Here is a 16,647-nt window from a genome sequence, read left to right on the forward strand (position 1 = left end):
TAATATTATTATTGATCCATATATAGTAATTTGTTTGATCTGTGTTTGATAATGTGTATGTATTTTTTCTGGCCAGTGTCAAAGATATATTTCCGCTCTGTAAAATTCTGAACAGAAAAATGAAGCTAAATAAAATGTGTTTCTCAAAATCACGATAGTCTCTAAAGTAAAATCCATTTCAGAATCAGCCCCTTAACTAGTCCTAACTGGTCACCATCTGGGTGTACCATATGTTTTTCCATCTAGATTGATTTGACCGGCTAGTATGGTTTGATGCTGTGTTATGGTCTACTTAACGTCATAGATCAGCCAATGACCAACTGGAAACCAGCTATCGTCATGAATTGTAGTTTAAAAAATGTTTTCCAACAGTATAAAATGTATTTTTATATGCCTTGTTGGTCCATATTTCCATAAATTTATTTTCTTATTGAACAATTTACAGCCTCATTTGCTAATATACTAAAAGTTCGTTTGTGTTGAAAATTGCAAGGAATGTAACGGAAGTACGTAAACACATAAAACAAGACCAAGCCCAAAGAGGCCAAGCACGAAATAGTTGCCAACCACTAGATGTCGACATCTATTACTAATAGTACATTCCTCCATCCATCAGTCCCGTTCATTTACAGTTCAATGTTCCGTCACAAAAAAACGTTTAGGTGTTTTTTTTTGTTTTGTTTTTTAACCACAGTTCTAACAGTCCAACATTGTATGTACTGTTTAACGCATAAATTAATTGTATGTTTGTTAAAGGTTTATTGATTTCGATGCCAACAGTCAAATACATTTTGTTTACAGGTAATCACATACACATATTGCTGTCCCTTGTCATCCCTAGCATTGTCCTTTCTTTATTAACCATTGTGGGAATACAGAAAGACAGACAAAATTAATTGATCACAGCTCTTCAGTGCACTTTTATCAATATATAATTCCCTTTCTGTACTTAGAAGTATGGCTTTGAAAAACAGCAGGAGATTTTGAGGCTACCTGGTGACCATAAAATGAAACAATAATCTGCAATATATTGGTTAAATTTATTACAGAAGCAATTAGGCCTAATGAATTAATTTTTATAAACCATCATTTGGGGAGGAAGATAATTCTACTTAAAAACACTGAACACGATTTTGCATGTAAGCATATTATGATAATATACAAAGTAGTACAGTATAAATGGATATAATAAATCCTAATTCTCAATTAAGTAATTTTAAATCATGTTTTCCATTAAGACAAATCTGTCTAATTAATATACACTGTCATTATAACAATAATTTCATTTACTGGCATATAAGAACTAGTTTGAATTACATTTGAATAATTTAATATAATTAGGCACTAAATAGATGTTTATACTATGAAATACCTTTATAATTTAATAACAGTGGATGGATAGAAATGGAACCTTTATATAATTTTTCTTTAAAGGATCTATTCTAAAGAAATGAGCTAAGAAACCTTACATTGTCTTCCAAATCCATGTCAAGCAGCAACAACAGAATAACAGTATTATATACTATCATATAACCAAACAACACTTTCTTTTTTTCCGTGAATAGAGTCTTTTCTCTTTGGCTTCAGTCCCGCTTCTCTGTATCAAACAAACATTTTTTGGGCCAACAGTGTGACAAGACATTTTGGTTTTCCACTTTATAAATTAGGGGCACTTAATATGATATCATCTGCGTCCCATCCACCTGACACCTGGGACATGCATATTAATTGGACGATACTAAATAGAAGTTAGGTTGTTTTCCTTGAGAACATGATGCTTGCGACATTCAGATGCATAGATGGACACACCAATTCATGGGCCAAGCCAATCTGCTTATATCCAGCATGTTTAACTGATTTAAATGTGCACCCAGAGTTAAATGAACATTGCTCGGAGTACATATTGTCCCAATCTACAGTGTTAAAGTAACACTGAAGCCGAGTTAAAGTTAATGGGATAATTAAGCAATTATTTAATCGATGAGTGAGTATTTGTAAAGAAAACCCGCTGTTAACAATGTTAAAGATGAACAACTACTGCTCAGGCTTTTAGACATAAAAATGCATCACATAATCCTCAAAAGTGGTAACTCTGCTTCAGTGTGACTTTAAAGGGTTACTTCAACATAAAATGAAAATTAGGCCATAAATCACACACCTTGAAGTCATCCTCGTTGTATATGACTTTCTTCTTTCATAAGAATCCAGTTGGAGATATTTAAAAAATTGTCTTTGATCCTTCAAGCTGTTTGATGCTACTCAGCAGGTGTTTTACTGCATCAGTCCAAGATCATTTTAATAAAAAGCTAATCACAAGGCTCTGGGAGGGGAACAAATGCCTCCTGTAGCGAATCAATGCGTTTTTGTAAGAAAAATATCCATATTCAAAATGTTATAATCACTTTGAACTAGCTTGCGCTCACTGTTGTAAATGGTAGCAGTTCCAGGAGGATGACGTATGAGGTCAGTGTTGCGCATTCGCCGGTGAGTCTCGTGAAAACCAACCTTTGTTAACAGGAACAAAGGAAGCAAATGTTATATCAGGGGTGGGGAACATTGATCCTGGAGGGCCTGTGTCCCTGCAGAGTTTAGCTCCAACCCTGAAAAAAAACCTACCTGTATCATGAAGACCTTGATTAGCTTGTTCAGGTGTGTTTGATGAGGGTTGGAGCTAAACTCTGCAGGGACACAGGCCCTCCAGGATCAACGTTCCCCACCCCTGGCTTATATGGAAATCCTCTGACATTCTTCTTTACAAATCCTTGTTTTGTACTTCTAATAAATGACAGTTGTTTTGTTTTGATCTCTCCGCTGCGTCACTTCTGAGCGGCGCATGCGCAGAGCTGACCTCATACATCATCCGCCCGGAACTGCTTCGTTTACAACTGAGCACAAGCTAGATTTAAGTGATTATTACATTTTGAATAAGGATATTTTTCTTACACAAATGCATCGATTGGCTATAGGTAGCCTTTGTTCACCCCCCGGAGCAGTGTGAGACACTTTTTTTTTTACGGATTTGCTTTTTATTAAACTTCTCATGGACCGATGCAGTGCAACACCTGCTGAATGCCATCAAACAGCTAGAACGATCAAAGACAATCTTTTTAAATAACTCCAACTGGGTTAGTCTGAAAGATGAAAGTCATATACACCTAGCATGACTTCAGGGTGAGTAATTTATAGCTTAATTTTCATTTTTGGGTGAACTAACCCTTTAACGCTGTAGACTGGGACAATATGTTCTCTGAGCAGAGTTGGTTTAACTCTGGGGATTTTGCTGTGTACACACACACACACACACACACACACACAATGTTCCTTTCAGCAGGGTTTGAACAGACACATAGGCACAGAGAGGTTCATGGTTATGACAGTGCTGGGGAAAACCTGAATGTATATTTGATATTTTTGTACCTCACAAGTGATCATTTCTCCTTTGCAACAACAGACAACTGTGATTGTCAAACCTATAAAAACTGCTGAATCCCATGACTCCTCCTGTCTGAAAATAAGCCCGTCATGCTTTCTCTTTTTCTTAAAGGGATGAAGTTTACAGACACTAATTAAATTAGACAGTGGCTTCCATCAAGCAGCGTTCTCTGAATGACATGCTAACTGTTTTGGGAGAAGGACTTCTTTTAAAGGTTCGATGGGTCCAGAGGAGTGCTGTGACTGGTTGGAGCAAGACAGATGGGAAGACTGGATTGGGATGCCGCCTTCTCTTTGCTCCACTTTGTGACTTTATATTAAACATTTTTAAGACACTGAATAAGAAAACCTGAATAAGAGGGAATGTTTGATATTTTTTATAATATTTTTTTCTTTGCAAAAACAGGCAGCAGCCATCAACCCTATTAAACCTGCTGAATCCCATGAGTTCATAGGTAAGTCAGTCTGAAAACAACCCATTCTCTTTTTTCTTAAAGGGATGAAGGTTATAGACTCTTAGTGTTTTCAATCAGGTCGGGTTGTCTGAATGACATGCTAACTGGTCTAGGACAGAATCTTTTCTTAAAGGGTCCAGAAGCATGCTGTGAAGGGGTGGAGGATGACTGGCTTTGGACATCCTCTTCAACCTCTGCTATTTGCTTTGCGACTGGATCATGACAGTGAAGGGAAAAACCTGAATCAGAAGCTATATTTGATTTTTTTTTTTTTACCTCACAAGTGATTAATTTCTCCTTTGCAGCAACAGACAACTGCTGTGAGTGCCAACCCTATAAAACCTTATCATGTCTTCATGGACAACCCAGTCTGAAAACAAGCCTGTCACGCTTTCTTTTTTTCTTAAAGGGACCAGCATCTAATCAAATTAGACAGTGGCTTCAATCAGGTAGGGTTGTTCGAATGACACGCTAATTGGTCTGGGACAGAATCTTGTCTTAGAGGCTCGATGGCTCCAGAAGAGTGCTGTGACTGGCTGGAGCAGGACAGATGGGAAGACTCGCTTTGTAAGTCCTCTTCGCCCTCTGCTTTGGATGGCCTTTTCTCTTTGCTCCGCTTTGCAACTGGATCTTTTACCAGCCGCTGCTCCTCCAAGGTCCACATACTGTCGTCTTCATCCTCCTTGCCTTGCACCTCCCTGTCAAAGTCAAGCAACTCCTCCATCATGTCCTCGATCTCCATCTCACCATCAATCGCTTCTTCTACCTCAGATCTGAGTTCTCCCATACTCTCAGTCCTGTTTATATCATCTGCTTCGTCCTCATCCACTCGGCCCTCCGGCTCGCTAGCCTGACTCTCGCCGAACTCAAGGATGGTGGGAAGGTTGCCCTGTTTGGGGCAGCGCTTGCGCAGGCTCAACAGAAATGGTTGAGGGAGGGAGAAAATGTCCACATTGTTCCCCAGGTCGATCCAGGTGACGCTGGGGAAGCTGTCTGGGTCTTTCAGTATGTCTGTGAGCTCTTTGAGCACGGCACGGGTCAGCCTGTTGCCATTGAGGGCCATAGTCTCAAGGCGGGGAAGAGACGTCAGCGTAGGGAGGAGCAGAAGGAAGGCATCGTCTGTGAGCTCGGTGAAGCCCAGCTCAAGGCTGCCGATGCGGGACGCGTGGTGATGCAGGTAGGCACAGAGACGCTCCATGTCTTTCACTCCAAGAGGGATGCCAGACAGATCTAACGTCCCACTGGAGGGAGGGCTTGAAAGAACTGACTTCAGACTGAGAAAGAGAAAAAGAAGCAGACAGAGAGATAAGAATGTGTGTGGAGGTGGGGGAATTCACTTTTTATTGAATTTATAAATCAGAACCAGAGGACAGAAAATATTAACAAAAGGAATAAAACATTTAAGAATTCCTAGCAGTTCACGAATAAAACTAGGACACATTTGCTGGTAATTTAATTAGAAACTGAAACATAATGTGGCAAAAAATTATAATCTGGCCTTGAGTTGATAATTATAAATACATACATACAGTATGGTATGTATATATATATAATAAATTGAAAAAAGAAATACAATAAAAAAATAAACCTACAATCAATTTAATAACTTCTGTTATGTTTGCATCTTTTTAAATCAATTACCTTGAACATATAAAAACTATAGAGAGAGAGAGATAAAGAGAGAACTTGATTATATTGGATTTCTTAAGTTCTTAAGTTAAGTTTCTATTTCTAAGATACAAGAAATAGAATCACATTACGTCTCAACGTTAACATGCAATTTTGCTGAAATGCTGCAAATAAATAGATGATATAAAATAAAATACAAATATTATTTTAAATATATATATTTTTTAATAATGCAAGAATATTTATGGCCACTGGTCATTAAATTATCTTAATTCACTGACATTGGCAGGTGAGGCATCAACAATAGTGTTGGAACCTACATATAAATAGCAGCTCTGCTCATATGTTTAAATGGTCTCTTCCAAACCCTGTGCTGTCTGACATAAGACCTTTTAGTGTGGACATTTCCTGTGGCAACAAAATACATTGTATAAAATTAATTATAATTATTAGAATTCCCGCCCATACTAATGTGCTGCTAGATTACTACAAATGGAAGTACTTGAAACTGCTACAATAATTGTAACAGTCATTAGTGCCTAAAGATGATATGTAGGGCAGGAACAAACTAAATTATTCAGCCCTATACAAGAAGAGCACAAAGGAACGGTTGAGGAACTACATTTTATAGTAATAATAATAAAAGAATAGTCTGTGCAGCTTAATGTACTGAAACCCATACCAGCTTTAACATTTTATTAAAACACAGACTGTCAAAGACTTATTGAGGGAAACTGAGACATGATTGAAAGGATTCATTTTCTGTAAATGCATTACAGATTCAAAACAGTCCCTGGAAATACAAACATTTAAGAGTTAATTTAATCGTGAGGTCAGTTGTTATTGTCAAATATGGATTAAAAACCTACGAGAGATGAGAGTGGGGAGCAGAAGATGAAGGCAGGAAGAGGAGCTGATTTATTAAGTAAAAGAGAACAAATGCATTGCTTTAACTGCTGCACATGCAGCAGACTCATAATAAGCTCAGTGTGTATGGGAGGCCCTTTCAGCATAAAAACGTCCCAGCGTTACTCGTCGTAATTATATTTTTACTAGTAACAATTCAATTAAAGAGCTCTATAATTTAATTTCTACTAGTAACAATTACAATTATAGAGCTCTATAATTCAATTATTACTAGTAACAATTATGATTATAGAGCTCTCTAATTGAATTCTTACTAGTAACAATTACAATTATAGAGCTCTCTAATTGAATTCTTACTAGTAACAATTACAATTATAGAGCTCTCTAATTGAATTTTTACTAGTAACAATTATGATTATAGAGCTCTCTAATTCAATTGTTACTAGTAACAATTCCAATTAGAGAGCTCTACAATTCATTTATTACTAGTCATATGTCTCCATTGACATCCATTCATTTTTAATTATAGAGCTCTGCAATTCAATTGTTACTAGTAACAATTCGGATTATAGAGCTCTCTAATTGAATTGTTACTAGTAACAATTACAATTATAGAGCTCTCTAATTCAATTGTTACTAGTAACAATTATGATTATAGAGCTCTCTAATTGAATTCTTACTAGTAACAATTACAATTATAGAGCTCTCTAATTGAATTCTTACTAGTAACAATTACAATTATAGAGCTCTCTAATTGAATTATTACTAGTAACAATTACCATTATAGAGCTCTCTAATTGAATTCTTACTAGTAACAATTGAATTACAGAGCTCTTCAATTGATTTATTACTAGTAAAAATACACATTAAAGATATGTGTAATTGCAGAGCTCTCTAATTGAATTACAGAGCTCTCTAATTGAATTGTTACTAGTAACAATTGAATTAGAGAGCTCTCTAATCATAATTGTTACTAGTAACAATTGAATTACAGAGCTCTCTAATCATAATTGTTACTAGTAACAATTCAATTAGAGAGCTCTGTAATTCATTTATAGAGCTCTATAATCAAATTATTACTAGTAAGAATTCAATTGCAGAGCTCTCTAATTGCAATTCTTACTAGTAATAATTTAATTATAGAGCTCTCTAATTCAATTGTTACTAGTAACAATTTGATTATAGAGCTCTATAATTAAATTACAGAGCTCTCTAATTGAATTGTTACTAGTAAGAATTAAGTTACAGAGCTCCATAATTCAGTTCTTACTAGTAACAATTAGAATTAGAGAGCTCTGTAATTGCAATATTACTAGTTCAAATTGAATTACAGAGCTCTACAATAGCAATTCTTACTAGTAACAATTGCATTACAGAGCTCTGTAATCGGTGACATATCATTATGCTAATCGTGCCTTATGCATATTCAACTGGGGTATATAAACAGGCAGGCGGGAAACTTTGGCGCCCCCAGCTGACATGGACGAAGTACACGGTGGAGAGGCAGGGCTGAGCAGTCTGCAATATCTGCGATTTGTAGCCAAAACATTAAATTCAAACACAATACCATTTTAAATCCCCAGGACGTCTCCTAACAAAATAAAAAGAGAAAATGCAGATAACACATTCATAAAAGAAATTATAGACATATTAGTGCTCTTACTGCAAGTTGTCTAAAAACAATCTGGTGCTTCCTACACTCAAAAAAATTTACTTTCACTTTTGCCAATTTACTTTAACAATGTGAACTTAATTTAGTCTAGTTCATTCAACAAAAAAGTGTGTATTGTCAGCTTAAAAATGATTTGTTCAGCCAGATTAACAGATTAATAAAACCAATACAGACTTGAATCTCATTGGCTGAGGATTTTGCAGTGTATTATGGGTAATTGTTGTTCTGTCACCCTCTTGCAGAAGTGTAGCACCATTAGATAGGTACCTGAGTAATAACAGATCACAGTTGAGTTAATGAACTTGTTCTAATGCAATTTAGAACAAATCACACAAATAAGTTGTGGGAAATGTAACATTGCATTTCAAACAGTGTGTTTGTGGTCTGATTGATGAACCTTAATTGAGAAGCGATGTTGAATTATATTGGATGACTGCACTATTATTTATGGATTCTGTGTTATAGTCTAATTAAATTATTATTGAAGGGGGCAGTGTTTCTGAAGTGGAATCATTAATTTTTCTTTGACATCATCAATTATAACTTTCATGTATAATGAACTGATTTATTGTTTGTTGATTCTACTAATGTTTGTTAATTTACTATACTTTAACATCTTTTGTAAAATGAACTAAATTATTGTTTGTTGAGATTAGTTAAACAAATTGTGTGGAACCTGTTGACATAATATTTTTAATTAAACCCAACATTTCATTTTTCTTTAGTGATAATGTGGGACACTGAAAGGTCTATGATAAAATTCCAAAATCTATGATAATGATGATAGTAATAGTAATGATAATAATAATAATGATATTGATAATAATAATGATCATAATAGTACAAGATAGTTTTTATGCATTTACAGTGGGGATCGAAAGTTTGGGCACCCCTTGCAGAATCTGTGAAAATATGAGTAATTTTCAAAAAATAAGAGAGATCATACTAAATGCATGTTATTTTTTATTTAGTACTGTCCTGAGTAAGATATTGTACATAAAAGATATTAACATTTAGTCCACAAGACAAAAAAATTGCTGAAATTATTCAAATAACCCCACTCAAAAGTTATATATACTGTGTTCTGTTACCTGATGATCCTCGACTGTCTTTCTGTTTTGTGATGGTTGTGCATGAGTCCCTTGTTTGTTCTGAACAGTCCTGCAGATTCTTCAGTTTTCCAGCATCTTTGCATATTTTAACCCTTTCCAGCAGTGACTGTATGATTTTGAGATACATCCTTTCACATTGAGGACATTTGAGGGACTCAAACAAAACTATTTAAAAAGATTCAAACATTCACTGATGCTCCAGAAGGAAACAAGATGCATTAAGAGCTGGGGGTGAAAACTTTTGAACACAATGAAGATGGCCAAATTTTTCTTATTTTGTTGAAATATAATTGTTTTCCATTTAGTTCTGCCCTTCTTAAGCAACAGAAGATACTTGTATGTTTCCCGGTACACAAATTAAGTACAATTTACCTTGATCTTCAAATTCCAAAAGTTTTCACCCCCAGCTCTTAATGCATCTTGTTTCCTTCTGGAGCATCAGTGAATGTTTGAATCTTTTTAAATAGTTGTGTTTGAGTCCCTCAAATGTCCTCAATGTGAAAGGATGTATCTCAAAATCATACAGTCACTGCTGGAAAGGGTTCAGATATGCAAAGATGCTGGAAAAAATAAAGTGAAGTAATTTTTCAAGCATTTACTTTTTATTTTAAATGCAAATAAAAGTAAAAATAGTAAAATAAAAAAGTAAAATAGTTTTTTTATATAAATTAGACATTTTGACTAGACATAAGAAGTATTTGGTAAGATTTAGATTTTTTTTTTATTATTTTTTTTTTGCAGTGGACCTATGAATTTAACATGATTTAATGAGTTAAAATACTCAACAGCACTCCATTTTCTGTTTTAATGTCAGGAAATAAAGTTGATACCCATGTAGTGGAGTTGGAGGATTTAGATGAGAGCAGATCTGAGAAAGAAGGTAATGGCGTGGACATGGGGCAACAGATAGAAGAGGAAACAGCCAGTAAAGCCTCCAGAGCTGAATCAGATCCTGATTTATCGTCAAATAGTGAAATCGATGACACTGTCTTGGATGAGGACTATACACCTGAGAAAGATGACAGCCCAGATAATGGTAGTGATACAGACACAGCTCAAGGAGCTGTCAGTGAAGGAGATGCAGGAGATGTACTTGAAACTTCTGCCGTTCAACGTCATAGGCGCCCAAGGCCAGATATGTGAAGCGAGAGCTGATAAAGGAGAAGCGTCTTAAGGGGGAGAATTAGAAGAATCCAATGGGACAGGAGAGACCACCAAAGATCATGGGCCCACCCTACACATCACATCACTGCTTAAAGTCAGAGAAACTGACTGAAGAGCATGGAACAGATATCTTCAACAATTTCTGGTCCATGCCTTTCTTGGAGACACGCAAGCTGTATATCCAGACTCTAGTCCAAAATGTGCCCATAAAACAGAAGAAAGGTGGTGTTGCATCTTGGAGAACAACGTCCCTATTATACTACCTGCAACTGGCAGATAGACGTAAACTACCTGTGTGTAAGAATCTTTTCTGTTCAACACTTTGCATCGCCCCCAGAACCATCGGATCATGGTTAAAATCCAAAACTGATCCGTGTAAACCCGAGATCAACAAGACTGGCCCATGTGTGCCCATATCAGATGTTGACCAGACCTTCCTGAAAGAATGGCTCTCTGGACTGCCTACAGTCCCATTCCATTACTGCCGTCAGGACAAATTACACATCTTGGTTATATTTAGGAGAATAAAAAAACTTTGGTTATGTTTGCACAGCACCTAAGTGGAACTTCGATTAAGGGTAGACAAGGAAAACAGTGGTTAAGGTTAGACATTAATAAGAAACAACTTGGTAAGGGTTCACAAGTTACACATCTTGGTTACATTTAGGAGAGTAAAACAACTTTTGTTATGTTTGCATTTTATATGTAAGAGAAAGTCATGGCATATTCTGCCTAAGTCACTTTTATTGGTTAGGCAATTTAATGATGGATCTTTTTCTTTTTGCATACTTGTTCACACATATGGTTGAATGTACTGTTATAATATTAATAAAAAATAACAATGTGATTTCTAAAAAAAAATTTTTTTCTTGTTTACCAAAAACATTGAAATATAACTTTTATCAATTATGATATGAGACTAACGATAATATATATTTTTATATATACAAAAGAGTTAAATGCACAGTCAGAATTCCTCAGTGTTCTCTTGTTCATTTTACTTAACAACAAACACATGCAACCACAACAGGCATAAGCTTATTTGAAGGCAAAATATAAAAAAATATTGCAACCTGGAGAAAAAAAGAAGAAGAAAAAAAAAAAACCTTTGTAAAAACTTTAGGCTAGATTTACCTATAGTCACAATTTATAACAAAGTTTAAGACTATTTGGCCTAATGTTTTCTATTTTACTAAACAACAAACACAATCATTCTATTATTGCATATCAATTCTAAACACTGTAAATATTCATCTCAGGCATCATCTTAATTTTGCTTTAATGTGAACATGATTAATGTTACCTAAGTCTGTACAATATTTCAGGATACTTTAGAACCACGCTACAGGGCTTTTATTTTGAAACGCACTGTTGTAGGCGGGATATCTGCAATCTGTTTTGCATCTCATGAATAGGAGTTTCTACTAGTAATAATACAATTATAGAGCTCTGTAATTGGAATTGTTACTAGTAAGAATTGAATTAAAGAGCTCTCTAATTCAGTTTTTACTAGTAACAATTACAATTAGAGAGCTCTATAATTCAGTTTTTACTAGTAACAATTGAATTAGAGAGCTCTCTAGTGGAATTGCAGAGCTCTGCAATTGGATTATTACTAGTAACAACTGAATTACAGAGCTCTGCAATTGTATTCTTACTAGTAATAAATGAATTGTAGAGCTCTCTAATTGGAATTGTTACTAGTAAAAATTGAATTATAGAGCTCTTTAATTCAGTTGTTACTAGTAAGAATACAATTGCAGAGCTCTATAATTCAATTAGAGAGCTCTACAATCATAATTGTTACTAGTAAAAATTGAATTATAGAGCTCTATAATTGTAATTGTTACTAGTAAAAATTAAATTATAGAGCTCTTTAATTGAATTGTTACTAGTAAAAATATAATTACGACGAGTAACGCTGGGACGTTTTTATGCTGAAAGGGCCTCCCATACAGTGTGCCACCACAGCTTGACAGTGTGCGAGTGAAAGGAGAGAGAGCGAAAGCGAGAAAAGAAACGGCGAGAATACTAATTCATAATGTGGCCGGTGCTAATTCACACCAGGACATGCATATATCTTATTGAACTGGCATTTGAGGAAGAGAGAGGAATAATAACCATCCTGATTTGACATGCTGTGCTCATTCTGAATGATATATTTCCTGCCCCGCTCAGATCCTGTCACTGACCTAGCAAATAAAACAGCAGCAAAGTCAAGGAAATGGCTAAACCAGAACAGGATATCAACTCTCCTGATATTACTGGCCAGGATCCCGAATCCCACGCTCTTTAAGAGAAAAAGCCTTTCCCTCGCTAAGCAAACTCACCCTGAATGCATCTGACCCACTTACATTCTCTCCTCTGCATTTGATCATTTCCAAATGTTCTCATTAACGCCGGAGGGATGTTAAGCAGAAATATGAAAACTATATTTTAGCAAAACGCTATCTGCCACATGACTTTAGAGAACACTTTGAAAAGTAGCATCATTTCTAAAACTTGTTTATAATATACTGTTCTTTGGTTTTTATAAAATTCTCTCAAATGCCAAAATTGCTTAAATAACTTTCCGATTTGAGGAATCACTGGTTGCATAAAATCTTGATCTTCACTTTATTGTTTTTCATATGCAATTTATGACACCAAAGCAGCTTTGACAGAAAGCAGGAAATCAAAATCAGAAATTTACTTAAATTTTACTTAATGCTTAATTTATTTAATGAAGCTTTTTCATTAATAACAATAATGCAGCACAATGCAACAAAGAGAAAGATGAGCAACTCTATCATTTTCAATTTCTGCAGCAATTTCTACACTTTTTTTCACTCAAGACTTATTATCGATCTGGCAGCAGGTGTAAGCTGTAAAAAATCATTCTGTTGCATCGACTTTCCTGTGAATGTAAATTAAATCAGGTTATTACTTAAGGGTGATAGATCGGAACAAAGGTTTGAATTAAGACAATAAGGCTGAAGTTCCTTATTCTCAGTTTTACAGAAATAAACCCTTTCAATTACAATCGAATTGAAGAGCAGCAGGTGGGTGGGAGGTGTCAGAGATGTGCCATACTGTACTGCATTGTTACAGTTCATTCGCATTCTGTCATAGAGGGAAAGAAAGAAAAACTCTAACACTCAACCAGCTTTATGAGTCTTCTATTAAACATAAAGAGCAGTATTAGACAAAGGATGACTTCAATCCATAATTTACATTGCTGGAATAAATATCTCTGTTCGAAAGTTTGGGGTCAGTAAGATTTTTCATAAAGAAATTAATACTTTCGTTTAGGGAAGCATTAAACAAATATAACAATACAAAGCAATTCTATTTCAAATACATGCTGAATAAATATTAAGCAGTTTTCAAAATAAATAATAAGAGGAAGCAGCAAATGAGCATAATTTCTGAATGATAATGTGACACTGAAGTCTTGAGTAATGCCTGCTGAAAATTAAGCTTTGGCATTACAGAAATAAATAAAGTTTTCATTTATTAAATAGAAAAGAGTTACTTTAAATCAGTGCTGTCAGATAATTAATCGCATCCAAAAGTTTTAGTTTACATTAATATGTTTGTGTACTGTGTATATGTATTATGTATATATAAATACACACACATGCATGTATATATTTAAGAAAAATATTTAGCTTATATATATATATATATATATATATATATATATATGATAAATTATATGAATATAAATATAAATATATACATATAGACGTTAATATTTTTTAAATATATGCTGTATGTGTGTGTTTTTATAAATATACATAATAAATATACACAGTTCCCACACATATATAATGTAAACAAAAACTTTTATTTTGGATGTAATAAATCACAATTAATCATATGAGAGCACTACACTACTAAATTGGAATAATATTTCACACTGTATTTTTGATCAAACAAACACTGTCTTTGGTGAGCATTTTTCAAACATATAAAAATGTGAATGCATGTCAAATAAAAATGGCCTAAGAGCCTCCAATGATATTTTGAAGACTCTTGGATAATAAGTGTGGTAATTATGACCAATTAAGTGCCGAGTCTATCATTATACTGCTCTATTCTCCAACACACTGATGAAAGGTCATCACTATGACTTTCAGAGCAAAATGAAGGATTACCATCACTGAAATAAATCTTGAAATAAACCCTCTTTTGGTTGAGGCAAGGATAACTGAATGTGTGCACTAACAATTCATTTCTAGTTAAAATGTTATTTCGTTTTATGAACAACACATTCAGTCATTTGAAATGCAGTACATTTTTGTGTCCCATAGGGCTGCACGATTATGACAAAAATCATAATTGTAATTTATTCCCTTGAAATTGTAATCGCAATTATTAATTACGATCATCACAATTTACACTGAATGATGTTTATACCCACTGTCTGATGCTTTTTATATGAAAATTTTATATGAAAATAAACAAGCTGAAAACACTCTTTTACACCTTTCTAGAGTATTTAGCCTCAAATGTCAACTATACATTGGACTGTTTTATTCTTTAAATTATAAAGTACTATAAAATATTAAAATAAAAATAATGGGAAAAACCTTTAAGATAATGTAGAAAGAAAAAAAACCCTGCATCTTTTGGTCTCAGAACGATTAATTGCTGCTTTGTACGATTATGTAATTGTGGCATTCATAATTGTAATCCCAAATTTAGATTAATTGTGCAGCCCTAGTGTCCCATTATTTTAGCGTTATATCCTAATCATACAAAATGTCAAGTTTTTGACATAATCTGTTAAATTCATTTTCAAAACTGTTTTTATTATGTTTTTTTTTTCGTTTGTAAATACTACATGCTTATGTCACGATTTTTCCCATTACATAAAACTGTAACAAATAAGAAATAACACATTTTTTACACCTGAAACACTAACGTTTTTTTTTTATGACATTCAGGCCCAATTTTGTATACTACTAAAGAAATTTATTTTGTCAAACAGCTTTTTTTTTTTACCTCACCTGTCTGGACAGCTCTGCAAACCAATACAAAAGCATCAATGTAAAGCTACCACTAATTGGAGGCAGGTTGCCATGTGCCCAATGAAATGTCAAAGTCACTGCTCGAATAAAGACAGACAGGAAATGAAATTGAAAACACCAGAGATGCAGAAGGCAGAAATGAATATCAAGAGCCTATTGTAACTTCATCATCATTCCACATTCACAACCTGCTGTTTCTGCTCTCAGGCAGTGAAGAGCGTGAGCAGAAGATGACAAGAAGACGACGAGAGAAAAAGGCACGAAACAAGAGCTTAAGCCACTAAAAGTCTAGCAAAAGGCAGAACTGTGAGGTAATCTGTCGAGGAGAGGCAGCACGACTCAAGAGATCATATGAGGAGAAAATAGAGGGATGAAAAATAGGAGGGAAAAGGCAGAAAGAATTCAGCAGACATGCCTGAGAGATGACAGTATGATTTCACAAAAGCCCTTATTCCACACCCTCTTCTGCTCCTGTTTTACATTCTCAAATCCCTTTTTTTTGTTTAACACAATCTCTATCTTTCTTCTCCCCTAAAATACAAGTGTCTTTGCTATTAATGGGGGTGTTATGGAGTCAGATCATATGCTAAAGAAACAACACGGTCGCCTGTGGACATGATGATCCAGAAAGCTCCGGTCTGCCTGTGTTCAGATGAGGAAGACATTCTTCACTGGCTCCTGACAGGCGTGAGCTGCTTGTTATGGTCTAAAGGGTCTCCAGACGAGGGCAATGCATTTCACATTTCAGCTCATGAAACAAAAGAGGCCATGTAGTAGGTCTATGGCATATCAGATTGCACTTAAGCAGTTTGGTTTTCAAGAAGCGATCCAAATACTCCTAGCAATATTTTTTGTTTATGCAACTGCATAACAGTACAGCTTCCAGATATCTATTGTTACAATTGCATTTAACAATTTTTCAAGTGACATATATATTCTATTCAGTGAGAGTGGGCATTGTGACAGTGCAAGCTTACACAAATGATCAAGATAAAAAAGAAAACACTAAACAAATGCAAACATTCAGGTCTACATCTGATTTGGACTCTTCTGTGCTAAACTCTTGATGTATCTAATTGTGCTAATAAATAAACTTTATCGTATATGTATACAGTATGTATTTACACTCAAGTTAAATGCATGTTACTGGATAAACTAACAGATCAACACATCCGGAGCAGATGTATAATTTCCTCCGGTTATATGTAGAATTGCAAATCAGTGTTAGTGTAAATATTTGCATGGAGGCACATAGATTAAACTGCACACACACTATGAGTAATACTGAATTACTTGCATAA

At 34.7% G+C, this 16,647-nt stretch overlaps 1 protein-coding gene across 1 annotated transcript in view; it reads right to left on the reverse strand.

Moving 5' to 3' along the window:
* Positions 1-739: 739 nt before the first annotated feature.
* Positions 740-16,647, reverse strand: part of lrrc75a (leucine rich repeat containing 75A) — a 28,764-nt gene continuing 12,856 nt past the window's right edge. The window contains exon 4 of the mRNA XM_052575392.1: positions 740-5,161. Coding sequence (XP_052431352.1) covers positions 4,333-5,161 — 829 coding nt within the window. The 3' untranslated portion in view covers positions 740-4,332. The remainder of the gene's footprint in view (positions 5,162-16,647) is intronic.

The sequence above is a fragment of the Carassius gibelio genome, chromosome B15 (assembly GCF_023724105.1).
Source record: "Carassius gibelio isolate Cgi1373 ecotype wild population from Czech Republic chromosome B15, carGib1.2-hapl.c, whole genome shotgun sequence".
Classification (NCBI taxonomy): domain Eukaryota; kingdom Metazoa; phylum Chordata; class Actinopteri; order Cypriniformes; family Cyprinidae; genus Carassius; species Carassius gibelio.